Source organism: Micromesistius poutassou, assembly GCF_964030765.1.
Source record: "Micromesistius poutassou genome assembly, chromosome: 21".
In the NCBI taxonomy this organism is placed as follows: domain Eukaryota; kingdom Metazoa; phylum Chordata; class Actinopteri; order Gadiformes; family Gadidae; genus Micromesistius; species Micromesistius poutassou.
This window is the reverse complement of record NC_140291.1, coordinates 9,183,488-9,208,664: the sequence shown is the minus strand read 5'-3', so window position 1 is coordinate 9,208,664 and position 25,177 is coordinate 9,183,488. Positions and strand designations below refer to the sequence as shown.

At 42.1% G+C, this 25,177-nt stretch overlaps 1 protein-coding gene across 1 annotated transcript in view; it reads right to left on the bottom strand.

Annotated features, from left to right (window-relative positions):
* The window catches only part of mtr (5-methyltetrahydrofolate-homocysteine methyltransferase), a 38,197-nt gene extending 15,835 nt beyond the window's left edge, over positions 1–22,362 (bottom strand). Inside the window, exons 1-20 of the mRNA XM_084485367.1 lie at positions 22,257–22,362; positions 20,093–20,304; positions 17,719–17,808; positions 17,402–17,471; positions 16,645–16,737; positions 16,456–16,562; positions 14,188–14,247; positions 13,462–13,556; positions 12,007–12,107; positions 10,413–10,474; positions 10,187–10,254; positions 9,673–9,752; positions 9,071–9,183; positions 8,822–8,962; positions 7,921–8,106; positions 3,929–4,108; positions 3,697–3,813; positions 3,029–3,169; positions 2,187–2,276; positions 1,266–1,418 (exon numbers count right to left, since the gene is read on the bottom strand). Coding sequence (XP_084341493.1) covers positions 1,266–1,418; positions 2,187–2,276; positions 3,029–3,169; positions 3,697–3,813; positions 3,929–4,108; positions 7,921–8,106; positions 8,822–8,962; positions 9,071–9,183; positions 9,673–9,752; positions 10,187–10,254; positions 10,413–10,474; positions 12,007–12,107; positions 13,462–13,556; positions 14,188–14,247; positions 16,456–16,562; positions 16,645–16,737; positions 17,402–17,471; positions 17,719–17,808; positions 20,093–20,304; positions 22,257–22,293 — 2,196 coding nt within the window. The 5' untranslated portion in view covers positions 22,294–22,362. The remainder of the gene's footprint in view (positions 1–1,265; positions 1,419–2,186; positions 2,277–3,028; positions 3,170–3,696; positions 3,814–3,928; positions 4,109–7,920; positions 8,107–8,821; positions 8,963–9,070; positions 9,184–9,672; positions 9,753–10,186; positions 10,255–10,412; positions 10,475–12,006; positions 12,108–13,461; positions 13,557–14,187; positions 14,248–16,455; positions 16,563–16,644; positions 16,738–17,401; positions 17,472–17,718; positions 17,809–20,092; positions 20,305–22,256) is intronic.
* Between the last annotated feature and the right edge of the window lie 2,815 nt (positions 22,363–25,177).

Sequence of the window (25,177 nt, the reverse complement as noted above, 5' to 3'; positions counted from 1 at the left end):
CCAACCGTAAAATCTGTAATAAACAATCAACCAAATATGAAACAATGTTGACTGCAGTTCTACCACCAATCAGACAGATGGATAAGCTATCTGAGCAATGTGTAAAAACCTTTAAGCCATCTAGACATGTTCAGCAAACACAACCTAAAAATTCACGCTTGGCGAAAACAAGGAACTCTGAAATTGAATGTCAAATATCATTTAAACAGATTTAACAGGACTTGCTAGTCGTAGTTTTTTGCCGTGAAGGACAGAGTAGGACAGCTCATTTGTGTATCAACATTTAATCTGCTCTGACTCCGTTGACTGCGTTTACATGGGACAGCTAGATCGGATTAAGCCATATACCGATTTTGCCACTCGAACGGACCACATCACTTGTCTGAGTATAGATGGCCTTTCAGAGAATCTAGTAAATGCCCAGAGCATGGCTGACTCCGCTACGCTAGGTGGCACTGTAGCAACTTTCAACAAGTGGTTATAGAGCCACTTCCGGTTGACCTCTACGTCACAGCAGCAACAAACTATCTTGAGGCATTCAAACAAAGATGGCGTACGATGCATTTGACGATGCCACAGCATCGTACATTTTGTGCATTATTTACTTCTATCCATAAACCTTAAAATGTTCAGATCTTGCACTTGGTTACGTGCTGTTGCCTGAACCATGGTTTGAATGAAGATCACTGTCCCAACCATCATCAGACCAATGTGAAGAACCTGGGCTTATCTAGAAGATTCCTCTGAGACTCACGTCATAAAACCTGTAGCTGTATCTATGGAATATAGAATTAAGTTCTGAGCTCTGAAGCTCTATAAGCCTCACTTTACAGAAGCAAATATACGCGCTTACCACTACAGGTAACACACACACACACACACACACACACACACACACACACACACACACACACACACACACACACACACACACACACACACACACACACACACACACACGATTGTGAAGTCTCCTGTACCAGACTGAGAGCCCATTAAAGAAGACTAAGGAAACCTTTGCAAGTATTTTGAGGTTATTAGCTGATTAGAGAGTGACAACTCTCTAATATTGAACTTTTTTACAATATTCACATTTTTCCGAGATACAGAATTTTGGGTTTTCATCAAGGTTAATACAAATAAAGGCTTGAAATAGGCTTTTGGTGGAATGAATCTATACAATATATGAGTTTGACTTTTTAAAATGAATCATTGAAATTAATTAACTTTGACAATATGCATTGAGATGCACCTGTATGACCTACCTGTGGGAGGAACATCTTCCCACTGCCGAACAGGTCCCCCACGACCTTCATGCCGTCCATCAGCGGCCCCTCGATGACGTGAAGCGGCCGCGTGTACCGGAGCACTTGGGCCAGGCACTTCTCTGTGTCCTCCACCACATACTTCTCTATGCCCTTCATGCACAGAGGAACACACAACACATAGAGACGTGGTGAAGATACACAGAGGAACACACAACACAGAGACGTGGTGAAGATACACAGAGGAACACACAACACAGAGACGTGGTGAAGATACACAGAGGAACACACAACACAGAGAGACGTGTTGAAGATACACAGAGGAACACACAACACAGAGAGACGTGTTGAAGATACACAGAGGAACACAACAACACAGAGACGTGGTGAAGATACACAGAGGAACACAACAACACAGAGAGACGTGTTGAAGATACACAAGGATGGGGGAAAACCATTCAAGTGAGTTTCACCATCCTCTGCTTCCGCACTCTGCCACGTGTATCGTAAGGTCGGGATATGAAGGTCATCTAAAGCCCAAATCACACTCCTACGTTGTGTGCGTATGCACTATTCAGAGGCGTACACGCTCTGCCAGTCGATGTATGGTCCACTTTCAGCAGAACATCTCAAGGAATTTGGAATATCTTTGTCACATGGATATATTATTTATCTTTATTCAACATATCTTCAATGCAGCAGGCTCTGCCTAGCATTTCCGTTCTCTGGATTACTCGTGTTTGGAAACGCTATACTGCCCCTGGTGTCCATGTGATTGAGACGGGGGAGTGGAAACGCAGGAAGCTCTGCAAAGATCTGAGTCCTGATGCACAACTTGTTGAACATGGAGTCAGGAGAAATAGAAAACAACTACATAAGCAGAGGAATGAGGTTGATAGGATTGAGTTGTGGCCTTCATACCTTAACCAGCGCGTACCCCAGCCTCTCCTCCACTGTCCTGTCTCTCCACTCATCAGTCGCCATGACTTTCTTCTCTCCCGCTGTATAGTTCTACAGCAGAATGTCAAGCAGAAAAACCTAAGACAGTCATTTAAAGGCCCACATCAAATTGACAGAAGTAACATTTAAGAGTAGCAACATACGGCGCTGTGCTATATTAGCGCCTGCAAGCAAACAATATGTAAGGGATAATGTATAGAATGCCGGTCATTATCGGGTGTAGAATATTTGTGTATTTTAGGGTTAGTCTGGGGCATAGCCAGGGCCATATACCTTATCAAGGGGGAGACTGCTTCTGTTCTTTTGTTATTTACATTTTCTTATAATACTCGCCCAAACCTTCGGTTCGGCGAGAAGAGGGATCGACAGCCAAGGAGCACGTCAGGAGACTGCTCCTCACCACCTACACTATAGATTATTCAACCTAAGTCTGTATCTTGTTGTATTATATCCTGGAATAGACCATCCATTCAACCCTCTGATCCAACCTGTAAAGCTTCCTTGATTTACACTTTAAGAATTACTACTACAATTGGGAATATACACAACGCAGAGACTATAGGAACAGTTTAGAAATAAGCTGAAATCTAACAGGGAAAATAAGCCCTGACAGGACACCGACGCAAAGCGGAGGTGTCTTGCTTCGCCCTGAAGGGGCTTATTTTCTCTGCAGGAAGTCGGGAAGGCCCATGCAAGTGAACGGAGCATTCCACAGCATTGAGAAGAGCCGTGTAATAAACTTTATCAGTGCCTGAATGGTGAATGGGGGGTGTGTGTGTGTGTGTGCGTGTGTGTGTGTGTACCTGTGCATATGCCAGTAGTTTATCGGTGGCGTCTACGTCTTTGTTCCAGATAAGGTTCTCACACAGCGACAGCAGCTCCTTGTCGATGTCGTCGTACACAGGCAGGTTCCCAGCATTGACGATGCCCATGTCCATCCCGTCCTGACAGGGGAGGATAGGATGTCAGGCTTCTGATGGAGTATCGACTGGAGACCCAGGGCTGGGCCGCGGCCTTGTATATAACCTCAGGAATATGCTTTAAATATGCAGTACTTTCAATGTTAACATACTGGAGTGTTACTTTCATAGTTGAGATTTGCATATCATGGGCATTGTTACAGAACTAATTCAGCACTTCACCAATCACAATGCTGTTGTATCAATTGTATTAATAAAAACGTTGAAAGTACGGAAGAGGATTATGGCCACTTGTGGATTTCTTTTTTGAGTTCTGAGTTTAAAGTCAAAATTCTGAGAATAAAGTCAGAATACTGACTTTAACTCTCATAAATAAGACTTTAATCTCATAATTCAGATTTTAATCTCAGAATTCTGACTTCAATTCGGAACTCAAAATAAAAATCACATGTGGCCCTAACCTTTCCGTAGAAAAGCATATCAAAATGTAACAGAGGTTTGGATGTCTGGGTATCTTCCTGCTAGGGAACTCTAACAAACCAATCACGCACCTTGATGGCGTGGTACAAGAATACTCCATGCATGGCCTCCCTGATGGCCTCCATCCCCCGGAACGAGAAGGACAAATTAGACAGACCCCCGCTCACCCTGGCTCCTGGCAAGGTCTCCTGCACGCACACATGCACACGCACACACACACACACACACACAGAAAAAAAGAGATGGTAAATGTGTGGTTGTTAATATCAGACACCCATCAGCTGCCTGTTAGCATGTGTGTACCTTAATGGCTCTGGTGGCCCTGATGAAGTCGATGGCGAAGGTGTTGTGTTCCTCCATTCCTGTGCCGATGGTGAGGATGTTGGGGTCGAAGATGATGTCACTGGGTTCGAACCCAACCTTGTGGACCAGAAGGTTGTAGGCCCGAGTGCAGATCTGGATCTTACGCTCTGTGTCTGTGGCCTGGAAGGGAGAGGAACATTTACAATCCCCCGTCACATTATCGTGACCTAATGAACCATCTCGTCTGTTATGTCGTCAGTAGAGACTAGAGATTTTGAAACCAAACCAAAAAGCACCGGCCCCTCTCTGATCCCTCCCGTTCTTGCCTCTCACACGTGATGGACAGGCCAGGTGTGTGCCCCGATCGAATCAGGAAAGAGATGGCCTGATCAGTAAGTAATGAGGGGGGAGCAGTCTAACATCTCATGTTGAGGCAGGCGGGGTCAACTTGAAACCCATTTTCACGGTGCATATGCTGTCAGCAACAGCTGACAAAGGCCACTTACAAAGAGTTATACTACAACAATAGCTTCATGGTGCTTTCACACCTATAGGAGGGATCCCATTTACTAACATGGTTAGCTGTGCACGCAGCCAGGAGGCGATAAACTGCGTTTCTGCCATAAACTTAACTACTGCGGTCACATAGCGACTACAGCGGTGTTATCAATGTATCAACAGCACTGGACTGCATTTGGTCTGATTTAGCCTGATGATGTAGTGAACTGATATTTCCAGAGGTGAATGAGTTTTGTGTCATTAATCATTTAGATATTAATGTCACATAGCTAATGTTAGTTGTTAGTGTAATTCTTATATCACTGACTATGATTTGACTGCATAAATAAAAGACAAAATTGGCCCTCTTGTAATTCAAAGAAAGGTTAGGAGGCTTGCTTTAGGTAACTGAGTTACTAAAAACTTTATGATTTATGAACTTGGCTTTCGTGGTTCAGTTCATTATTTTACCTGCATGTCACTTTTTACCAAGATCAACGATGATCAAAGCCTATTTTAAACAGTCCAAATCATTTTAACAATCTTTTTACAGATTTTAATAATCTTTAAATCTTTGAATTAACAATGATAATAATAATGGGAGGGAGTAGTATGTGTCAAGATTTGGCAGGTCACTTCACATCCACTGGAAGCATCCTTCTACACCAATTTCAGAAAGATAAGATATAAAAGCCAACACACCTGGGTGCCTGGGTGTCTACTGAAAAACCTACATGTATATAAATCATAATGGCGACTGAAATCGCCCTTTTAATGACTAATCTGTCTTCCATATCAATCCATATCAGGCTTATTTTATAAAGACAATGACCCCATGGTATGTAAAATAAATGGTCTCTCCCTGGCTTTTGGGATGAGCGCAATTAACAGCTCAACAAAGCCTTGCCAGCTCCACTGTTAAGCTGTCTAGCTAAACTCTCTGGCCATTCGGTGCATGGGCCAATCTGCTGCACCATGGCCCAGAAACCTGTCTGTGGTTCAGTGGACTGGGCCCCATTCAGAAACCTGTCTCTGGTTCAGTGGACCCGGTCCAATTCAGAAACCTGTCTGTGGTTTAGTTGACTGGGCCCGTTTCAGTGGAGAAGCTGATATTCTGGTACAATTTGGTTTGGTTAGTGTCCATTGTTCCACGTTCCTGCTGTGTGTTCCCTTTGTCTCCCTCTACCGTCTCCTGGGTAAAGAAGGATGTTGTACAGCTCTGTAGGTCCGGTAAAACCTAACCAGACCATCTCTCCTGTGCTGTTGCACCCTGTTCCAGCAGTGGGGGGCATCGCTGAGTGAGTAAACACAGATAGTGTGGGTCCGCTTCCATGTACCAAGGCAGGTAATAATAACTATGTGGTAGAACAATCACTTGTTCTCAAGTTTCTTTTTCTCAAAATCGTGAGGCTAGAGCTTTTTCTCAGGTGCTGAAGCAGCTTAAGGTTATGCTTTTTTCTCGTGCATATCACCCAGCATCACAACGAGCTCTGGAGTGCTTCCACCACATATTAAAGTCCATGTTGAGTGCAAAATGTTTGGAGTCTGAGAAGGATTCGGATGAGGGGATGTATGTTATGCTTTCTGCTGTACGTGAGGAAGTACAGGAGTCGTTTGGTTTTAGTCCTGTGACATGGTTTTCGTGCACACAGTATTTGGTCCACCGAAGCCACTCAAGGAGAAGTGGCTAAGAAAGTTTGAGTTCTGTTTTAGGCTGCACCGTGCCTGTGAGATTGCTAGGGTGGACCTTGAGAGTTCTCAGAAGAGACTGAAGGGGTTGTTTGGCAGGCCAAAGTGAAATGTTTTTCAAAAGGGGATAAAGTCTGCTGCCCATTCCAGGATCACGTTTGCAAGGAAACAGGCCAGTAGGCTATTGCCGCTTTTCCACCGACAGTACCAGCTCGACTCGACTCGCCCCGCCTTTTTTTGCGTTTCCATTGGCAAAAATAGTACCTGGTACCTAGTACCGGGTACTTTTTTTAGTACTACCTCCGTCGAGGTTCCAAGCGAGCGGAGTAGGTTTTACGTCACACTTTTGTGTGACGTAAACAGGCTGCTGGCAACTGATTGGCCAGCGGCTGTAAATGGGAATAATCACTCAAAGTTAAGTTGTGTCTGGCGTGGTTGGAGTCCACGGACCCGCTCCCGAGGGGACACTGATCAGCGTTTCGCCGTGTGTGCCGCTCCTTTCCCGGGGCTAGAGTTAGGCTGCACGTGGTTGTGTGTGTCCGGCGTGGTTGTGTGTGTCCGGCATGGCTGGAGTCCACGGACTGGCTCTGGAGGATCAGTGTTTCGCTGTTTCGTTTTAGTGTCGTTCCTTTCCCAGGGCTCGAGTTTCGCCTCCATCAACGTTACCATATGACAACAATAGACGCGCAGTCATTGAGCTTTTTATTTTAATTTATTTCCCATCATAACCTTTCCCGGGAATCAGGAAATAGTCTTGATCAGATTCAGATTTCCCGGGAATCGCGTCTCCCGTGATTAAAACCTAATTACGACCCGCCCATGTTGGAGAGGTTCTTTTCTACGACCCACCCACATTGAAGAGGTACTTTTTTAGATGGAAACGCGACGTGCCTGGAACCGAGTCGAGTCGAGGCGAGTTGAGTCGAGTTGAGCTGGTACTGTCGGTGGAAAAGCGACATATGTCACATTAACAGATTTTCTGTGTATTCCCTTTGCTTTGTCTCCCTCTACCTGTCTCTCCCTCTACCTGTCTCTCTTGTGACCCGATCCCTCTACCTGTCTCTCCCTCTATCTGTCTCTCCATCTACCTGTCTCTCCCTCTAGGTCTTCCCAGGTAGCTGCAGCTGACATCAATCATGTGATCTTGGCGGAGGAAGCACATGGTGTTGATAGCTGATGTCGACCCAGAGATGCTGATTGTCTTCGTTGTTCAGGGCAGGAGGTCCGGAGTCCTGCTATCACGCCTATATTCCTCAGTTTAGACTTTAGTTTGGCGTTGATAGTTCAGGAGATCCACTGAATCCAACGGCTCACTGCAGGTTGGTTCCGTGTCTCTCCCTCTCATGCTCTCTCATCTCATGTTTCCTGGATCTCACGACCTCAGTATGCTATGTCAGTTTGAAATGAGGTTTGTTGTTTCATAAACCTTGTTTTCAACCCTTTGTTTGGCAAGAGTTTTAATTTATTGCGGCCATGTGAATGAGCCTTTAAAGGGGCTGTTTCATTCACACTTTGTTAGGTGAACCAACATTGTCAAAGACGTAAGTAGTAACTTGTATTGAGATTGTTAGCAACTCCTAATAAGAATGCATACAAAATAGTCACAGCAGCTCGTTAGAGAGCAGCTTTAAACCTTAACTACAGCATCTTTAAGAACTTGTCCGTTCCAGTTGCAAAACTTCCTGTGATATTGCATAATGTTGTTTGTTGCATTGTTGCTCTTCGGTGACATGCTATTGGATTCAATGCGTTCCACACTACAGTAATGCTACAGTAAATACAACTCTAAATCACCCCTAGCTCACCTGGCCCTCTTCGTCGAAGGCCATGACCACGACGGCCGCACCGTAGCGCTTCACCGTGGCCGCCCTGCTCATGAACTGCTCCTCACCCTCCTTCAGGCTGATGCTGTTCACGATGCACTTCCCCTGGCAGCACTTCAGCCCCGCCTCAATCACCGAGAAGTTGGACGAGTCGATGCACAGTGGAACCTACAAACAAGAGAGGTGTCCGTAAAAAAGATAAAGAGAAACTAGTTATTTTTACTAGTCTCACAAACCATTCAGTCAAAGCCTGAAATTTAACAACGTTTGTTAAAGGGATAGTTCAGGATTTTGGACATCGGGTCTCATTTCCAAGTGAGCCAGTGTGTTATTGATCATTGGAGACCTTTTTCAACAATTTTCATTCGGTCCTTCAATTTACATAGATCGCTGGTGCTAGGCTAGCGCAAGTCGACGGGACCTGCTAGCCTGCCAATAAAAACAGTGTTACCCACTACACAGTACACCCGAGGCAAATCATGTTAGAAAGTTAATGTTAGATAGAATAATGTTTGAAATGAAACTATTCTTGTATCACATTGCATTTTGAGGGACTTGTGTCTCAGGAGCAGGGTAGTTTATACTTCAAAGATTTCCGTTCCATTCTCTTTGGCGACACTTTTGGCCATAAGATGTCTTTTAGCTCATATATGATATTAACACAAACACCCAGTTTGTAACATCATAATACTGCAAATAAGATTCCATGCGATTCCAAGCAAAGATGGATATTTTAAAGATAAGTCCAAAGGTTTGTATAGAAAAAATAAAGAAGGATTAATAATGAAGTCTAAGAAGAACAATCGGTGAGCGCTGCCTGCAGCACTCACCTTATAAACCCTAAGAATATAATTATTATTAAGAACATTGTGAGAACTCTTACTCGTGCTATGTCGGGTTCAGAGGCAATCAGATTGCAGAAGCGAGCCATGGCTTTGGGACCATCTAGCATTCCTTCATCCATGTTAATGTCAAGAATCTGTGCTCCCATTTCCACCTGGGCCTTGGCTATGTTCACTGCTTCCTGGAGGGGATTCGGAAGACAACGAGAACAACATAGAGGGTACATCCTCCTAAAACAATGTTTTGAAAGGAAAGAAAAAAGGAAACAAGACAGTGCTGTTTTCCTCACCTCGTATTTTCCTGCCATGATGAGCTTGGAGAACTTCCGTGAGCCGGCCACATTGCAGCGCTCACCAATGTTGACGAAGTTGGTATAGGGGCCGATCTTGAAAGGCTCCAGTCCTAGAAAACGGCCAAAAGGGTCAATTTTGTGACACTGTGGGAGGGGCCGGGAGGGTAAATTGGGGTGCTAGCTCAAGCAGGCAATTTACCTCGGGCAGTGTAAACGTGCCGACCGTGCCACGAAAAAGGCGTGCATAAGACGGGCATATTTGGCAGTGTAAAAACATCTAGAGGCTTCATATGAACATCATATTTTGGCCAATAACGGACCACAAATTATGAAAGCGAAAACCATTTAAATCTCTTCAATCTTTCCTTTCTGAACCAAACTGAGGACTGAGTCAGACACGTCTCCCCCTGCAGAGAGCGGTGTGGTCAGCTAACTACAAGCTATACCTTACTGGTAGGGCTAACAACAGAGAGCGGTGTGGTCAGCTAACCACAAGCTATGGTTTACTGGTAGGGCTAACAACAGAGGGGCTCAGTCCATTCAAAACATATTACCTATGGGTTGTTGTGTGTACATAATGACAAAAATGGAAACAGTACCTGCGAGCAGCAGGTAGTCTTCAGGTATGTTATTAGGTGGCTGTCTGGGCTTGCAGTGCTCCACAGCCTTAGCTATGGCCCTACAGGGAAGTCAAGAGGATCACAAAGAAATAAAAGACAGGGCTTTTGTAATACACTCATCCTTCGATGCAGAAACCACATTCAAGGTTGTTTCTACTTTTATAGGAAGAACAACACAACTAAATTAAATAAGTGTGGACAGTACTGTTTCACCTGGGAAAACAACACCTGGGAAAAGATCACTGTCGCTAACCAGCCCAAACACAGGACTATGGTCAGAGGGGTCACGGTGCCCGTCGGAGACGTCCCAACATGTCGATGTTTATGAACAGGGGAGAGCACAAAGATTAACCAGCCAACTGGCTAGAGAGGCCTTATGTTTCTGAACACATCCCTGAAAAGGCATCAGGGCCAATCAGGGGTAACATCACGGTATAAACATTCTAGGGTTAGAATATTGGTACATATGCATTATAATAGAAAGAGGAATGACCTAATGTGTTCCGGGGTTGTTCCACAACAGCCTCCAACGATGTTCACCAGGCCAGCGAGAGCAAAGTCCTACAGCAGAGTGGGAAACAGAAAATATACAGTCAAACATTTTACAAGCCCTCCAGTTCAACACACACACACACACACACACACACACACACACACACACACACACACACACACACACACACACACACACACACACACACACACACACACACACACACCTTTAAATGTGAGGCAGTGACTTCAGGGGTCTCATCGTAGCCCCCGAAGGTATTGGGAAGGCCTACACAAGAAGAAAGATCATTATCCAGAGAACATCCTGATACTGTAGTTTCTCACTTAGTCCCTTTACTGTTCATTAGGGTGTAACGATACACAAAAGTCACGATTCGGTATGTACCTCGGTTTTTAAGTTACGGTTCGGTATGTTTTTCGGTACAGCAGGTTGTTTTTTTTATTAAACTATTTTTTTTAATTAGATTTTGGATTTGACTTATTAAATTGTATCAAACAAATGCCAAATTTAAATACATCAAATACAATTTAGGATAAAAACACTTGTTAGTTTGTTTCCTCTATTGGAGAAAGCTACCTAGTCATGGCAGTTGGTATGGCTTACCTGGGTTGGACAAAACAAAGATACAGCTATGGTAGATGCTAACCCTTGTTTGGAATATAAGGGATGTCTACTGATGGCCAACGTAGACTTTGATGTAGACTTTGTGTCTATACAGAGAGTAGGTGAGATTAACCAAAACCACAGCTGATCTACACCTCGACAAACATCTCAGACATGTCAACAATTAACCTGGGTATTTTGAACCAAACCCTTTCTTTGCCTTATATTTGATATAGTTTAATGTCTGACATGTCTATTCTTTATTATCTGGAAAAGGAGAATAGGTGATGTGAAATAGTTTGTCCAGCTACGAATAAATGATCAAAAGGCTGCATGGCGTCATCTGGCCCCATCAGAAGACGTAAGAGAAAACGCTCTCCCCAAACAATAAAATGACACAAAATATTTCAAATGTAAGGGTATCCATCATCTTGGAGCTTGTGCGCTCTTCAAGCTCTTGGTCCTCCCTGAGCTTTCCCTTCTGGAGAAATTCGGTAAGTTTGACCCTACACTCTTTGAAACCTGAGAAGATATTCCTCCCAGAAGGACGTCTCTCCCAGGTAGTGTCACAAGTACTGCCGTACATTAGTCGTGCCCAAAGGTGCACACATCTACGTAAAGAAACTCTCTCAATGATTTTGACAGAAAGTTATCAAGTTTAGAAAGTTAGTAGAAGCTAAAGTCCAGGGAGAGTAGTTTCCCGGAGATGCTGAGATAGTGTTTGAGATAGTGCAGTGCAGAGTTTGAGATAGTGCAGTGCAGAGAAATGACTGCCTTTCCTTTCGGGCAGTGAACGTTGAATCACTGATTTGTACTGATTTGTAAGAACCTTGATTTCAGATAGATTCAATTGACTAGGTTCATCTAATCATTTTTTACATAATCTTATACCTATCATAATATCAAATATATTCTCCCTAACGGAGGTGCTGCCCCATTCGAGTAGAAAATTATTAAAGTTGCGTCTGGATCAGTTTAAGCCACTTAATCACCCTACTGTTGAAATGAGAGAGACATGCATTATGTGGAAACATTTATAAATAATAAAGTGAATCATAAATAGTACCAATTATATTGGTATCCTTTGGCTGGATTATGCGTTAGATTCCACAACATCTCAGGAAACACCAAGTCTGCTATCTGGCTCACCAGGTGTAAATAGCCAAAACTCAGAAACATTAGATGAATCCGTTTACCTGCATTTGGGTAGGTGATTATGAAGGCAGTGGTGCTTTTCCCAATCGCCTCAATGAAAGGCCGCATCTCTGTTGCCCCCAACGCACAGTTGAGACCAATACTGGACAAAAGGGAAAGAACAGCACAATCATCACTGACATATTTCTTTCTCAATAAAAAAACATACATTTAAAAAACAACAGAAAACAATTAAAATGAAAATGGTTTTGAGTTTATTTATGAAACACTAATGTACACATGTAAATCAATGAAACTCAGGTCATATATTTGATCATGTAAATATGGCCCTGCAGTGACCATTTTATACTAAAGAACACCAAACCTTTTGAATCAGAAGAGGGTTGGTGTGTTGACTTGTTTGTTCCACCAATACAATCAGACAGATGGCAGTCTTCCAATACACCCTTTTCTCTTCCTTACCTGTTCCCTAAACATTGTACTGTATAGTGTTCACTATATCGGGATCAGGGTACAGGTAAGTGGAAGACTTTGGACACAACCACATGTATTACTCAATGAAAACCAGGTGGCCGATCATCTCTGATCCGACATTGTGCCTTTGATGCCTTTGAGCCTTTGGCTTATTTCTTTCCTCATTCGCTACATAATAAAGTGTCTGATCGCCCCTGTACTTATGGTGCCTCACTCACATAGACCACTGAACCGTGTAAGATGACCGCCGTGACGGCTCATTGCATAAAGAACGGTGCATACTGTCATTGGTCCAAGCTGCTTGCCGTTTAAGTGAATTAAACTAGCAACACTGGTAATATGTGCAGTAGAAAATAGGGTTTAGTTTGACTCAACTGACCACTGCTTCCTTCCATTTTTCATATGCTGACAAGCATTGTCTTTGAAGATTTGAACTCTATAAATAATTATATTGAGGACTGAATATTGTAATTTATTAATACTATAAACTTGTCATAGTCACCCAACGACAATACTAAAAAGGCACACATATAAGAGCCTGATGGTAGGTTAAAAACTAAACAACCCAAAAAAAATGCTACAGTTGTCTTTCCTGTGGTTGAGGCAAGATGGACTCCTCTTGCCAATCAGGGAGAAGAGGCCCTGATAAGTCAGAAAGGAGCTGGGGGTGTTCTAAATAAGGTGATTGTGGAATTACACTCAAATAATAGCTCTTCAATTACAGCACCTTCACTTGAGGCTTTATAAACAAATTAATTATTTCATGTGGATTTTTCTTTGAGTTTTTTTGTGTAAATTAAGATCATAATGTTATGGTTTTGTTTGTAATGTGTTGCACAATAGCCCTCAGTCAACCTCCCTTGGAGAAGTAATTGAGAAATAGAATAAATATTAAAAGTTGTATAATTTCACTAGCAGACAAATTGACTGCAGTCAGAAAGTCCAGGTGCCAAAGCTTGTCTGGGTATTAACATGTTGTTAACATGTTACACGTTAACACCACCAGGTCCAAAGGAACTCACCAGAGTGGTTTGGTGTGTGACACGCTGACCACGAAGGCCTCACCCGTCTGGCCCGACAACGTCCGCCCACTTCTGTCCACAACAGTCCCTGAAATCTAGATTTAATAATATATAGATATATTAGGGCTGGATGATATATCTATATCACAATATACTCTTTCATATCAGTCGATATGATAATTATTATGATCAGTCAGTTATTGTGTTAAGAGGGTATTTTGGGGTCCACAGTCAGACAACGCAATTACATTTAATTATTTCTCAATAATCAGTCTTTCCATTTTTTTCCCCAGAATAAAATACAAATATGTTTCATTGTCAAAACATTGTTACATGCCTCCATTAATTTCTTGTGACCCCTGCAAAGTGCAGAAACTATCAAAATACACAAGACAACACTGCCAAACCAACATAGAGTTGAACAGTGCTTCAGGATTCAGTAAATGAACATGGCTCCAAGTTGCTTCAGAATACAGAAAAAGAGAGGGACATGTTTGAGAACAATGACTAAAAAAGTGAACATCACAGCTCTGTCAATATAAATATATTTCTGAGTTTGGGGAGAACTGGATGTGTATGTTTTTTTGTTTTGTCTTGTCTTCATTTCTAAATCTCCACGGCCCGATGGCCAATGCTCCACTGCTTGGTACTGGCCCGCGGCCCGGTGGTTGAGAACCCCTGATCTAGATGATAGAATTTATAATAAAACATTTGATTCAAACGTACAAAAAGAGGAGTGTGTGCGTAGCTCTTTCCACACAGCAGGTCGATGGCAAACAGAGCCGCCTGGGAAGAGACAGAAAACATGAATATCAACGCACAAGATACATGTTTTCACAAGGCTAGCATTTCAAACTGACTGTAGTCTGTGAAGGCTGCCCAATTTGCCTTAGTTTTTACCTGTGCTCCATTTATTAACACAGCTTAACATAAGCTCCATATGCTACAAGCATTTAAACCTCATCAATCAGTATCCAGTCCCATTGTTTTGTCAAATCTTGCCCAGGTGGAAGGAAGAATGGGTTCCACCAACATCAAGTAATTCTACAGGTTGATGTTGGAAGGTCCAGACGTTGGATATGAAGCGAGGTTGGGTATTCCAGCATGACAATGAACAGAACCATACCTTGAAATCCTGAATGAAGTACCTCAAGAAAAGGTTTAGGGTGCAGTATGGGGGATTTAGTGTTATCTAGTGGTAATGTTGCACATTGCAAGAAACTGAATATCCCTCACTCACCTCTCCATTCCAATTTATGTTTTGATTTATTATTTTGTATTTAGTTAATTAGTCTGTAAAACTAAAGATCATAGCTCACAAGAAGAGCTATTTGTCTTTTCTGGGCTACTGTAGAAACCTGGCGGGACAGCAGGGTAGGTGGACGGGCAGACGGTCCCTTCATATTGAAGAAGCTTTGACACTTAATTCACTCCTCAGCTCATCTAACCTTGTACTACAGTTTTTTGTTTCCATTTATCAATTACTGTAATATTGTCTGGGCGGCGACTTAGGCCACGTTTACATGATGACGGTCTGAACAGAAGACGCAAAAGTGGCGTCGCGTCTTCACTTTTTATTCCACGTTTAGACGAGCGTTTTCGGGAGGAAATCTGCGTGCATACGGTGATGCAAAGGTGTGTGGAATTCGATTGGGTATGCATGCCAGGCGGCTAGGTGGTGCTGTGATACACTATCACACAACACCACCATGTCTGAGCGCATGCGTAGAATCTTCCTTCTTCTCTTATCTGCGCCGTGAAAAACAAAACATGGCTACCGCCGGTAATAAGAATTTCGTTATCGAATTATTATTGTTATTAGAATTTCGTTTTCGTCTCGTAAGTTTATTAGAGCTGCCAGAGCAGCTTGCAGGTCCAACGCATGGAAATAATTCGACATGTTTGTTTATTTTCCTGTACTGGCGCATGTATGTGACGTAAACGCGTACGCGACGTGAGCAGATCTGAGCAGTGTAGACGGAAACGCTACGGCGGAGCGTTCAAGTTTTCCACTCTGGAGGGTGGTTTCAGATTTTTGAGTTTTTAAGCCCCAAAAACGCCGTCACCGTCTAAACGAAAGTCACTTCCGATAAAATATTTCGTCGTTTTTACCGCAAGCGTCCTCGTGTAAACGGGGCCTTATCCTACCTATCTCAGAAAATTAAAAATCATACAGAATAAATTTATTAGGTTGATATCTCATTCAAGTAGATATGCCCCATCTGTACCCCTTTTTAAACGATATAATTTACTACGTACTGATAGTGAATGCATATCAAACATGTCTACTCGTCCATAAGTTCTTGCTTTCAATGCTTCTTTTTAGTGGATCCAATTTTTATGTTTAGCCTGCATGTCAATTGTATCATAATAAGGCAATAGGCGTGGAACTCTGTACAAGCCTGGTTTCGCTCCCGCCTTGCACAGATGTTGTATTTGTGCCAAACAAATAAACTAAACTAATATAAAGGCTCATTCTAAGGCAGGGGTATTCAAGACCGATTTAAAGAGTTTGAGTATTTCCTCAAGAAAAGTTCGGAACATTTTCATGTTGAACTTCCGTTATGATTCAGTGCTATATATTGAAGCAGCCTAGTAGTTGTAGCAATGTCTCTATGTAGTCAACACATGACTCAAATGAACGGTGTAATCTGAGAATAGTGATTCATAACACATAGGCCAATCTGAATCAAATGTTCTGACCGAGAACAGAGATTTCAAAGGAGAAAATACTGGCGATAGCATTGTTGACAGTGAAGCCAGTATTTCGACTTGGCATGTTTGCTTATTCTCTGATGACATATCCTGGTTATTTTAAGATTTAGTACAGTAAACATATTCTACCTTTAAAGAAAGATTCATCTATCAAAGCACAAAACAATATGTCCCATTACATTTGGATATGTCGTCAGTGTTTAATTTGGAAACGGAGCAACATATCATAGAGAAGAGAACACAGTATAGATAGTTCTAACCAATGACAGGGGACCACACCTTGGCATTAGCTGTGTCGAAGATGGTTTCTACCAGCAGGATGTCGACCCCTCCATCCAACAGACCCCTGACCTGCTCCGAGTAGGCTTCTACCAGTTCATCAAAAGCTGGGGAGATAAGCACTGGATCTTACGCACTGTACTAGGATAGAAGACTGCATGCATTATTTATTTATTTTGAATGGCTCACTAGTATTCCTGAGGTCGGGTCTCTCGACCGACGGCGACACAGAGAGGGTTTTATTGGTTGGACCGACGGCTCCGGCAACATAACGCTTTCTTCCTGAAGACATAACAAAAGCAAGAAAAACCGATCTGACCAAAGCAAGAACAACCGATAACATCATGTCAAGGAACCGGCAATCTCTTACTCCGGTGTAAGAGATTGGCATTTTATGTTATTCTGTATCTGTTTTTCTTTGTCAAACATTGTGGCATCGCTTCAATCCGCCACACTACGCACTATGTCAGCATAATTTTATAGACCAGAGAGGGCTTGGCTGAGGAGAACCAGTACCTGCCTCAAGGCGGTCAGATGTTCTCTGACTTTACAGTGGGACTATGGAGAGTAGGGTTGAGTAGGGTTGAGTAGGGTTGGCTCCCTAGCCATGAGGGAAAATAGATTCAACCCATTTGATCAGTGGGAAGGAATAGAAGGAAATCGATTGGTATCAATTAGAATTGAAAGACACCAAGCTACCATACAGCCACAAGATGTGATACAGAAGGATGGGATTGAAAACGATTTACCTACTGTATGTCAAACCCTCTCTTGGCTACTAGACATTAACGTAAACATTGTCTATTGCCAATTTGATTATACTATTTTCATTAATGAAAAAAAATGCCCAGTTTCATGGTACATCGTCAGTGGAGGTTGAGTGCAGTGGATCCAGGCTGGCCTCACAAGGCTAGCTTTCTCTTATAATCCTGAACCAATCAGATACCTGTTTGCTTTGTGACATCACTGGCTGCTCGTTTTGCAAGTTCTGCAGACGACTTGTTGAGGCGGTATGCCTGAAAAACAGACCGATTACATGAACATTTGAACATTACAATATTAATTTGACCAGCTGCAAAAAGGTAACACCACCAGAGATTATAAATATAACATTATGTAACGTTTGGAGAGGTAGTTAGAAGAGATGATGGTGGTGCTGGCTATGTGATCTGTGATGGCTGTGAAACGCTTTACAAATAAGACACAATACAGGAACAATCAACAACCAACACCTAACAATGTGTGTGAATATGGAATACTGACCAAATTACTGAGTTGGTAGTCTGCCTGGGCGATGCTGGTGCTGCTGAATGTGTTGGTCTCTATGATGTCTGCACCGGCTAGCAGATACTCCTGCAGAGAAATGCAAAGGGGGAGAAGAAAATTTGCCTGTGTATGCAATTTTATATTGACTTTTATATCCACTTTCCATGAACATAACAAATCCTAAAAAAATGTATTCATTCATAAAAGAAAAGCCCAGCAGGAACATCTCGACATGAACGAATTAAAGTGAAATGTAAAGCAGTAGAGAGCTAATGTGCTGGTGTCATAAAACACTCACACATCTCGATAGCACTTTATGTCGCTTGAAAGTCGTTTTTCTACATTTGGATATTCAATGGATATTCACAGCGATCTGGCACAGGTCACTAAAGACGGGATGACCGGGGGTTTTGGTCTGCGCCCACTGATGTCCTTGAAAATTGAAACTAAGTGAACAGATGTTCCTGACTGAACACTAACAGCCTAGAGTACTGCTAAGCTTCATTATATGTTGGACATTCGTGAGACAGACACATCAGAAAGTAATTTTATAAAACTTTTGAACAAACAAGTATTCATGTTGTTTTGTAATTATGTCATTTATTTATGCATGTCCCCCCTATATATCCCATACCCTCCATATTAAGGCTAATGGTGCAATTGGATTTTCCAATAAAGGACACAAAGAAAAATACGAGCCATGGACATCAATCTTCTCGTTATTTAGAGCGGAAAGTCTTTAAATGTGCTTTAACAATTTAATATGTTAATATTAATTCATTAATACACAGGATTAGATGTTATAATCCCATGTGCCAAAATCCAAGGAAAACACATATTCAGAGGCCCCTGCCCAAACTAACCTTGCAAGCACACTGGCCACTAAGCTACCAACCAATGGTGAAAAACACAAGACAAATTAGGCCCACGACACCTCCTGAGGGCTTAAAGCACAATTCCGGTATTTTGAACATTGAGCCCCCTTTCTGGTTTGTCTAGGATGAAATAGAGTGGTTGACACCGAAATTCTGACTTTTGGTCCTGTCTCGGGTATTTTGCTCATTTCAAATCGCCCCTGCCTGCTTCAGAATGGCTGTCTATGGGCATTCACAAACCACAAAACAACGTGCAATGAGTCTTCCAACAGAAATCAATGGATTTACAAAATGCTAAATAAAACACGACAGAAACTGTATTTCGCTACGATACTTGATTTGGAACATCAACATACACCACTAACCACTCAGTGAGTTGCACATTTCTGAAAATGAACGTTTAGGGTTGTTTTAAGGACAGGTTTGTGAATGCTCATAGACAGCCATTCTGAAGCAGGCAGGGGCGATTTGAAATGAGCCAAATACCCGAGACAGGACCAATAGTCAAAATTTCGGTGTCAACCACTCTATTTCATCCTAGACAAACCAGAAAGGGGGCTCAATGTTCAAAATACCGGAATTGTCCTGAAGACAAGAATGAAACCAGTGTCCTGATTTCAGGACGCTGCCACCGCATTGCCACATTTAATGCATCCAAATACTCTCTTTACTGCATCATACCCATGCTCAGGTTCCCTTGGTCAAATGTCTATGGGAAATAACATGGGGTTTTTGAATGATCATACATAACAAACTTTGTAGGTGGCGAAGAAGTAGTTGTTATGTACGATCATTCAAAAACCCCATGTTATTTCCCATAGACATTTGACCGAGGGACCCGGGAATACATAACTTGGAAAGTTGTGACAAGATGGAGATTTTAGGATGGTTATCTCACAAGGTTAACGAGAGGGTAGACTTAGGTCTTTCGGGATTTGATTTGCAAATATAGGAGAACGCCCCGCAACATAATTTATATTAATGCATAAACATGTAACATTTCAGTACTTCTCAATGTGAGCCAAGTGTGAAATATGTTTAGCTGTTATGACAAAAGGTAAGCACTAAGCAGACAGATTGGTATTTACAGTACCATCCAAATTGCTTTGGCGGTTTGGCGGTTCTGATTTGAAAATCTATTCCCAGAGTACACTAATTCAGATTAAAACTCCATACCTCAATGCAGGCTTCAATTTAGGTATTACTGGAAGCTGAGTTTGCTTCTATTTTGCTTATTGTGACTGATAAAGAATGAGGGCACTTCTATTTAACTACTACTACTAATACTCATACTACTAATTAAATCTGAATACATCTCTTTAGGCTGCATTACTCAATATTCCACTTTTCAGGTCTTCGACACAGTGCAATGTTAAAGACGACACTGATATTTTCAAGAGATATCCCAATTATTAGACAGGTATATCTTATAGCTCTATTATTAGGTAAATTATGCTGCATATGTTTTTGGTAGATAACTCAGGCTGTGTTTGTACCTTGTGTATTTGGTAGATAGCATCTGGCTTTGTAATGCTCAGCATATCGTTGTTTCCTTTCAGAGAGCATGAATGGTCTTTGAATTCCATCCCACGGAAATCTTCTTCCTTCAGGTTCAGCTGTTGAATCATTGTTCCCATGCCGCCATCCAGGACCATAATCCTTTTCTGCAGCACCATTTTAAGTTCCATTTCCAGTGGGCATCTACATGCTGTTAAGAAAGATATTTGAATGAGAAGATTAATTTTTCAGCATTTCTCTCGACCCATATTTTAAACAAGAACTGGATAACTGGACATTGACTGCCAAATGATCACAGTATTCACAGTATATTTCTTTTTATTAAAATTGCTTTTTAGCATACGTATCATGGCAAAATCATTCAACCTGACAACACTGCAATGTTTTAAATTAAGTAATTAACAATGGTTTTATTTGAATACTTTAATGAATATGAGTAATTAAACACATTTAATTCACCTTACTCCATCTACTAGGGTTAAAAGGCCTACTTGCACAATATTGTTGTTTGGCAATTTAAACATTTCTTTGAAGCTAGGTAAGTCAGGGAGGATGAAGGGAGGCTGAAGGGAGGTGGGATAGTTTCAGAATCTATTTTACTGGTTTCTCCAAATCGTCTACCCTAGCTTTAAAAAGGTGGGGCATTCTTTCAAAAGTTCGCTCTACCCCTGCAACATAGTGTGCTTATTAAATGCTCCCATGTTGAACTGCCCATAAGAACCTTTCATTCATAGGTTGTGTGTCCATCACGTCAAACATTGAAGGATTTTACTGAATAATCTTGAAGTAAAAGCAATTGAATCATCCCTTTAAACAACTGGGGGGCAAAGGAGTTCTCGGGTAAAATAGTACTTGTACAGGCAAACATAAACGATTAACTAAATAATGTACTGAGACATCTTGAATGATGTTATATGATGTTGCTATGTAGTCTGGCAAAGTTGTTGCTGTTGCAGAGACCAAAACAGGGTTGTTCACCGACTGACCTGCTGTCAGACCCTGCCAAAACTCCTGTTAGGGGTCAATTTGACCCAGTTCAATGTTTACTGTCTCTAAAAACATGGTTAACATACTTTTTTCAGCTAGATTTTTTATGGCTTTTACTTACTTTTTGAGGTTAACATGGCAAACATGAAATTAACAAAAAACTTGACCCCTAGGACTATATTCTATAAAACCCTAATTTCTATCTTGTTATTGTTGTGTTGGATGATACTGAGGGCACCTACATGTTAATTTCTGTGTGTGTGTGTGTGTGTGTGTGTGTGTGTGTGTGTGTGTGTGTGTGTGTGTGTGGAGAAAACATAGTTCCCACAAGATGTCTGATCATTCGAGAAGCAATGGGAGAGGGAGGACCGGGAGGGCCGCGAGGACAGGACTCTGACAGGACTCATACCAACTCTGATAATTCCCGCATTCATTTTAGGTGAATGAATGAGATAGTACAGTGATTTGCATATTTCGCAATAGTCATATACAATTACTACTTGATGTATAAGGGAAGGTTGGGGGCAGTCATGTATTATTTACTGATGTTCAGTAAAGATGGTCAGTAGAAAGGCCTCAAGTAGCTGAGAGAGAAACTTGGTTAAGACTTTCAGTTACAATCATTTTTTGCATGTTTACATTGCTTGGGTCAAATTGACCCAAAACATCAAAGTTCTAAGTTTATTAAATTGAACATAATAGGAGGGTTAAGATATGTGTCATCATGTGGAAGTCACCACACAGTCCCTTCATTAAAAAAAAAAAATATATATATATATATATTAAAATGTATAGGCTACTGACACTCAAGGGTCCTCGAAAACATGTGTTCTTACATGTGTGACGTCACGTCCCCAGATGTTCAGATCCAGGAGGCTCATAACACTTTAGGATTAGTGATAATTATGATCAGTTTCCGTTCATTAACATGAACACATTAACACATTAACTCATAAACTAGGAAAGCTTTCCCCCTCATCTGTCAGTATAGTATATAGTAAGAGTAGTAAGTAAGCATATACTGTACAAAGTAGGCTACGAGTACATAATGTTGCACAAGGCAGTGGAGCCCAAACTTTCTGAGCCCACAGCCTAGAGACTGTTGTTTGATAGTTCAGACCTTACAGTAGTCATGCATCGTTTATGGTTCTTTACCGGTTTCTGCTGAGAGATCGGGAATCGTTGGAGTCATGGTTGCACAATTTCACTGATCCTTTTACCACAAAGTAAAAATATTTCCGATTGATTTCGTCAGTACAGGCACATTGTAACGGAGGAATGAGGGGAGGGCGCATGCGCGGTGTTTTTTAATTGACGCGTTCAAGTACAACTCGGAACTTTTATAACTGTACAGGAGGATCCAACAAGTACTAACGGCTGCGGCCTGCGGGAAGGCAGAGCTAGACGTCAAACCCCGCCCAGAAAGGTCCAGCCCCTCCCACATCCGAATTGGAAGTTCCAGCCACGCCCACATCCAGCACCTTTATCGTGCTTCATTCAGGACGAAACTTGCTGCATTTACGTCGACCTGCGAACTGTTTTTTTTTAACGTACATAAATGTTGTCATCTATAAAACGAAATGAAAAATCTATAATTAGATCAGCCAAAAAAAGACAAATGCGTTTATATTTTGTAATATACATAGGCCTACATCATTATTTGCCTCTACTTGGATCATTTTGCATCTTCTTGGTATGACAAATGCGTTTATATTTTGTAATATACATAGGCCTTCATCATTATTTGCCTCTACTTGGATCATTTTTGCATCTTCTTGGTATGAATTGGCAACATTGGGCTAGTTGAATTTAACTTTTTGGAACATATTTCCCACAGCATTTAAAGGCCTACTGCATTATCTATCATTTGTGTATTAGGCAATTGTAGTAAATAAGGAAAATCAATAAACACTAGGCCTTTATAGCAGTATAGCACTTTATAGCAGTAGCCTATTTGATGTATAATATGATTTTCTGGCTACGTTAGCTGTAAGGGACTAGATAGTAGTTTTCATCTCGGCGATGTCATCGGAGCACTCGGTGAGTGAGTGCTCCATCTCTCCGACCGTACCTTTCAGCTCGGACACGAGCTAAAAGGCTCTATCGTTTGCCAGCTGTGTCTTCACCTCTTGTAGGTCGAGCTTGATAGTAGACAAAGCATCCCCGAGAGTGTCCTGAAGTTCCTTCTTAAAAATATCTGCAATATCTTTCCTCAGCGAGGCCAGCAACTCGAGCCTGAGGGCGGTGATGTCAAGGTTAGCGTGAGTCGCGGCGATCTGTGCAGGAGCCAATGGCTCACCCAAGCACGCGGTCGCGGTTTGTGGACCGGGCTGCAGGTGCGTCTGAACAGTATTGTTTTATGAGTTTTTTGCAGACATTTTACGCAGTTCAGAATTAAACTTCCCAACCAAAAAGTAATGCGGAGTAAGATAAGACAGAATATGTGACTAAAAAGCGCAGATGAATTACAATTTTAATCGAAATCTGCAGGAGCTTCCAAACTCACGTCCTACTCCATTAAAGCTCAGCAGCACCCCCCCAACGTTTCTTGAAGTGTAACATAGTTATCTAGAAGCACCTGTTGAGTAGGGTAACATTAACAACAAAAGGGAAATAGGCAGACAAATTGTTAAATTTAATTGCATTTAACAGACACGCACGTTAAATGTTTTAACCACTAACATTAACCTACAGTTTAACTTTATAACAATTCTCTGCAATAAAACATATTTAACTCCTCATTACATGTGAATGAGGCTTACTGACCGACATGATGGACTTTCAGTCTTCCTTCTTCTCTACTGCAACCGGAACAGCTATGCACAATATGATTGTGGGCGGGGCTGGACCTTTCTAGGTGGGGCTTGACGTCTAGATCTGCCTTCCCGCAGGCCGCAGCCGTTACCTTCTCCGATCCAAGGCGAGGAGCAAGGCCGCTGCTTGCTATATGCGGACTGTGTTTCTTGCATGGGGCCCCCAAAGAGTTTATGGAGGCTCTTTTCAACTTAAAGGATTTGACCCTGGGTAAATTTTTGCTGTTGTCGATGTCGAGAAGTAAATCGGCCATGATTTTTGTTCAACTCAACCAGTGGTGTAGTGGGGATTTTACTAGTGGGGGGGGGGGGGGGGACTGTGTATGACGTTAACAAAAAGGAATCCTGCGTGCACACGCACACATTTAGAAGAAGTTTGAGGTTTGTTACTTGTCAAATATGGAAACTGTAGCTAAGCTCAATGGTAAAAATCAACATGTTTAATAATAATGTTTCTTTCTCATTACCCCACATATTACAACAATAGGCCTACCTACAGTTCTAGAGACAAACAGGTCTCATGTCACTCAACACATTTATGGAGCAAATCCGAAATAACCAACGGTCCTACTACCAGTTTACAGACAGGCTAGGCCTGCAGTCACGACACACACATTGCAGGTAAATGCAGGCGATCTGAAACGTGCCTATATGTACTAGGCGTGTAATATGTACGCGTGTGTAATATGTAATAAGGCGTGTAAGCAGACTCCACTCTCCCCCAGGATATATGAACATCTACTTCTCTTCTCAAACTCTGTTTTGCAATCTGATCCACCTGCTCATTCCCCCCAACCCCAGAGTGTCCCGGAACCCAGCAAAAGGTGATGTTAGATCTAAACCCAATTCTAAAAAACAGTTAGAATGTAAATAATAATATCAGGCTGCGCCTTAGATTTCCCCTCTCTTAAGGCTTCCAGAGCAGCTGCAGAGTCAGAACAGATGATAACCTCACTAGGTCTGGTTTCCTCAATCCACCTTAAAGCCCATAGGATTGCCATTAACTCAGATGTGAAAACTGAGCTCCCATTAGAGATGCGCTGGCCAATTCACCACAAGCTGCTCCACATACATCCCAAACCCAGCTCTCCCACTAACTGGATCTCTAGTAGTGATGGGTCATTCGTGAACGAGTCGGCTCAAAGAGCCGGCTCTTTTAAGTGAACGATGGGAGTTGGCTCCCGAACGCGAGCTGTTGTCTTTTTTGTTCTCCCATGCTACGGGTGCTACATCAGAGACACTATACAAGGACTTTGGCTACAT